At 47.9% G+C, this 3,561-nt stretch overlaps 1 protein-coding gene across 1 annotated transcript in view; it reads left to right on the plus strand.

Annotated features, from left to right (window-relative positions):
• Positions 1-750, plus strand: part of LOC104471175 (cell adhesion molecule 1-like) — a gene marked incomplete at its 3' end in the record, with an annotated part of 6,392 nt that extends 5,642 nt beyond the window's left edge. The window contains exon 4 of the mRNA XM_010086421.1: positions 595-750. Coding sequence (XP_010084723.1) covers positions 595-750 — 156 coding nt within the window. The remainder of the gene's footprint in view (positions 1-594) is intronic.
• Positions 751-3,561: the final 2,811 nt, after the last annotated feature.

Genomic DNA, 3,561 nt, shown 5'->3' on the forward strand with positions numbered 1-3,561 from the left:
CCCCCCCCTCCCCAGCCTGCCTGGGTCCCTCTGGATGCCATCCCTTCCCTCCAGCATCTAGATCTTTCCTAAGCTGATCCTGGCTGCTCAGACAGCCTCTTCCATACCTCCCAGCTAAACCCTTCTTGCTTCCCCTCCCTATATATTTTCTTAAATGAAAAGCCCCTGATAAGAGTATTTGGAAAGAAAGCAGGGGTGTGTTGTCAGCAAGTCCTTGCGAGTTATGGAAAAATCCTTTGTCTCCTGTCTTGTCTTTTCTTCCTCCTTGTTTCCATGCCGTGCGTTCCGGCATCCTTTGGGCAGCGGGTCCTGAACTGCGCTGTGCCCTTCTCTCCTTGAAATGGAGCACTGCTCCTGCCTATCGATACCACTTTTAATTAAGTTAAGCTGTTTAATCACTTTTCCAGCTGACTGTTGATTCACAAGTGGGAGGGGATTTGTAGCTGCATTGATTTAGGAGTTTGGGGATTTGGGGACGGTGCAAGGGGATTGTTAATCGTTGCAGTAACGCAGTGTGGGCTGTAATTGGAGGTGACCTGGGAGCAGCAGATCCCCCATCGCCATCACTCTCTGCTCTCTCTGGCCTCTCCCCAGGCAAGTCGGAGGTGGAGCAGTGGTCCGACATGTACACGGTGACCAGCCAGCTGCTGCTGAAGGTGGGGCGCGAGGACGATGGGGTCCCCGTCATCTGCCTGGTGGATCACCCCGCTGTCAAAGACTTGCAGACGCAGCGTTACCTCGAAGTCATGTGTGAGTAGCAGAACTTTTAATGGGTCAAATGGCTCGCTTAAGAGTTCGGGAACTATTCGCCACGTGATAAAATTGCAGCACGGCTGGGGTTTATGCCCTGTTATTTCAAAATGGAAATGAAAATGTTGGGTACTGCTGCATGAGTTGAGCCCTTCCGCGAGACGATAAATGCATAGTTCTCTTCTCTTAGGGAATAACTTTCTGTACATGGAATTCGTACCATCAAAGGTTCCTGGCTGGGCTTTATAATTGTCAGAACAGATGAAATCTGAGGGTTTTGGTTTTTTTTTTTTCTTTAGCAACCTGCTTGCCTCTTTGAAAAGCGCTTCTGTACTACCACATCAAAGCCCCTGGCCACCATGGCAAGTTCAGCGGCAAAAGCTTGGTACCGTGCAAAGGAAACTCCGCAGTGTGCGTTGTGACCGCACAGCACCGGCTGCTTTCCTGCAGCAGGGGAACGGGGAGCACGGGGAAGCTGCACTGACACCACTGGTTCAGGCCAACCTCTTCTTGCTAATGCTGCTGACACGTTCAGTGTTAATAATGCACTGCACTTCGTTTAGTGTATGGCATTAACGAGGTTTATGAGCAGGCACCTGGAAATACCTGCAGTCCCCAGTGCGGCCGTGCCCGACTTTCAGCCCACGGAGGTGACGGCGCTGCTGCGTACACACGGGTCCCCAATGCGGCCGTGCCCGACTTTCAGCCCGCGGAGGTGACGGCGCTGCTGCGTACACACGCCTCTGCCCAGAAATTGGCTCCCGAAAGCAAAATCCCACAGTCCCCCCAGGAAGGCTGGGCTGCCCCAGAAAACCGGGCTGTTGGGAGGATTCAAAGTGCTTGTTTTTATAGGGTCACTTCGAGTAGAGCATTGCATGGAAAGGGGAAGTTTTGCAGTAATTTGTTTCATCTGCTTCATTATGTAGTTTCATTATGAACATCTTGGTTACAATTCTCGTATCTCTGGAACTAGCGGGAAGCAATGTTCCTGTAATGAGGAAAACAGAAATGATCAGATACTACCTAAATTGGCAGATACGAGATTTCTTGCGACTGTGCTAATGTGTAATTCATTTATGCAAACTTAATGTCCATTAACATTTCTGGTAGAGCTTCCATTGGCTTTAATAATGCATTAGCACCTTGGTGAGGCTTGATCAAACACTTAACGGGGGGAAAAAAAAATTCCCATCTCCCCTATTATGCAGAGGGATTGAAATCTTGCAGGTTGTCATCCCCTTGTTGGAAAGGACATCAGAGTACTTCAGGCTTCCTTTCAGCAATTCCTCCAAAATCCCAGAGTTCTTGCAGGCACGCCGACTGCCGCATCGTCCTGTGCGCGTGGCCGCGGCCGCTCTCCCGGCTCCAGGTCGCTTGCTGGAGTCTCTCCCCTTGTGTTCTCTCCCCATAACTCCTGCCCGTTCCCACCAAGGGCACGGTGGATCCTCACCTTCGGAACACCAGCAGGGCGCAGGAAAATGTTTTTCTCAGCAGACATTGTGCTTCTCGGCGCTTAATGTATCCAACTGGAGCATGAAATGTGTTGGGGAAGGACAGGAGGATGATGGATGGAGCCTTCTCGGATAACGAGGTATTTTTTTCTCTGGCTGAGTTCCCGAGGAAGGAGAGGTTTTTTTATAAGATGCAACTGCTTTAAAAATAAACAGCAAGTTCACAGCGCATGTGCTGGAGGAAAGACTCTTTTACTCAGCAAAACCGCGGGTGGGGCTGAGTCACGGCGAGCATTAACGTGTCCTACTCGTGGAGTAAGGCGTTTGTTGCGTATAGTTGCGTAGAGCCCCGTGCAGGTTGGAAAATATCCCCTGACGCTGGCTGGGGCCACGTGCTTTGTGTGAGTCAGATCCCTCGCTGGGGGATGGAAGACCAGCGCCTGGAGCGTAATTTTAGAAAGGAAATGAAGCAACAAAATGCATTAAAATATCATTAAGGAATTGAATGGAACCAGATATTCTCGGAGACATTTAAGTTCAGCCGTTGTGGTATTTTTCCCTATCTCGTGGCGTGATGCTGGAAGTGTCAAAGTCTTGAGTTGGCATTTCCTCTGGGCTGGGTTTATTTTTTTTTTTTGTGCTTTTCTGAAGTTATAATTAATTGCACATTGATTTTTATAATATAGACACGTGTACTTTTAAAATATGCACCAATGGGATCCTTTTCAGCCTCTGTTTTTACGATGGGAGAATTTTTTGCACCCGATTATATTAAAAACTGGCCATATACGTATGCAGTCGCGTCTCTGGTAGTACTTCTGTTTCTATTGAGTACAAATATTAATTGCATAGTATGCAGTGAAGTGATTAACATCAATGTAATTTATCATCTGGAGACTTTTGAAAACGAATAAATGAGTTGTTTTGTTCAGCGAGGTGTTGACCCCTTCAGAAACTTGGATTTAAAGTGTTTTCTTCTTTTTTTAGCAAATATGAAAAGCACCATAATCAGCCGAGTGTTCAGTTATTTGATTTTCTGGGGCATTAGCCACTCTTGTTTGTGACATTTCCCAGCTGGGTGCTCGTTTGCAAGCTCATTAATAAGGTTTTCTCGAAGGAATGTTGTTGGGAGCGAGCAGCATACGGCGTTGACTGGACTCTGCCTTAAATATTTAGGAGGGAGGTGGTTATCCCCAGCATACCTGCTGGGCTTGGGCTTTCCTTTTCCTCTACAAACCGAGGGTTTACATTCCTTTAGTCCAAGCGAATTTTGCCAAGAAGTCAGGTTTTGGGAGCAGTTGGGGCTGCAGAGCAAAGCAGAGGTGAGGAGCTGCACAGAATCATAGAATCATAGAATGAC

The sequence above is a fragment of the Pterocles gutturalis genome, unplaced genomic scaffold (genome assembly GCF_000699245.1).
Source record: "Pterocles gutturalis isolate BGI_N339 unplaced genomic scaffold, ASM69924v1 scaffold4656, whole genome shotgun sequence".
In the NCBI taxonomy this organism is placed as follows: domain Eukaryota; kingdom Metazoa; phylum Chordata; class Aves; order Pterocliformes; family Pteroclidae; genus Pterocles; species Pterocles gutturalis.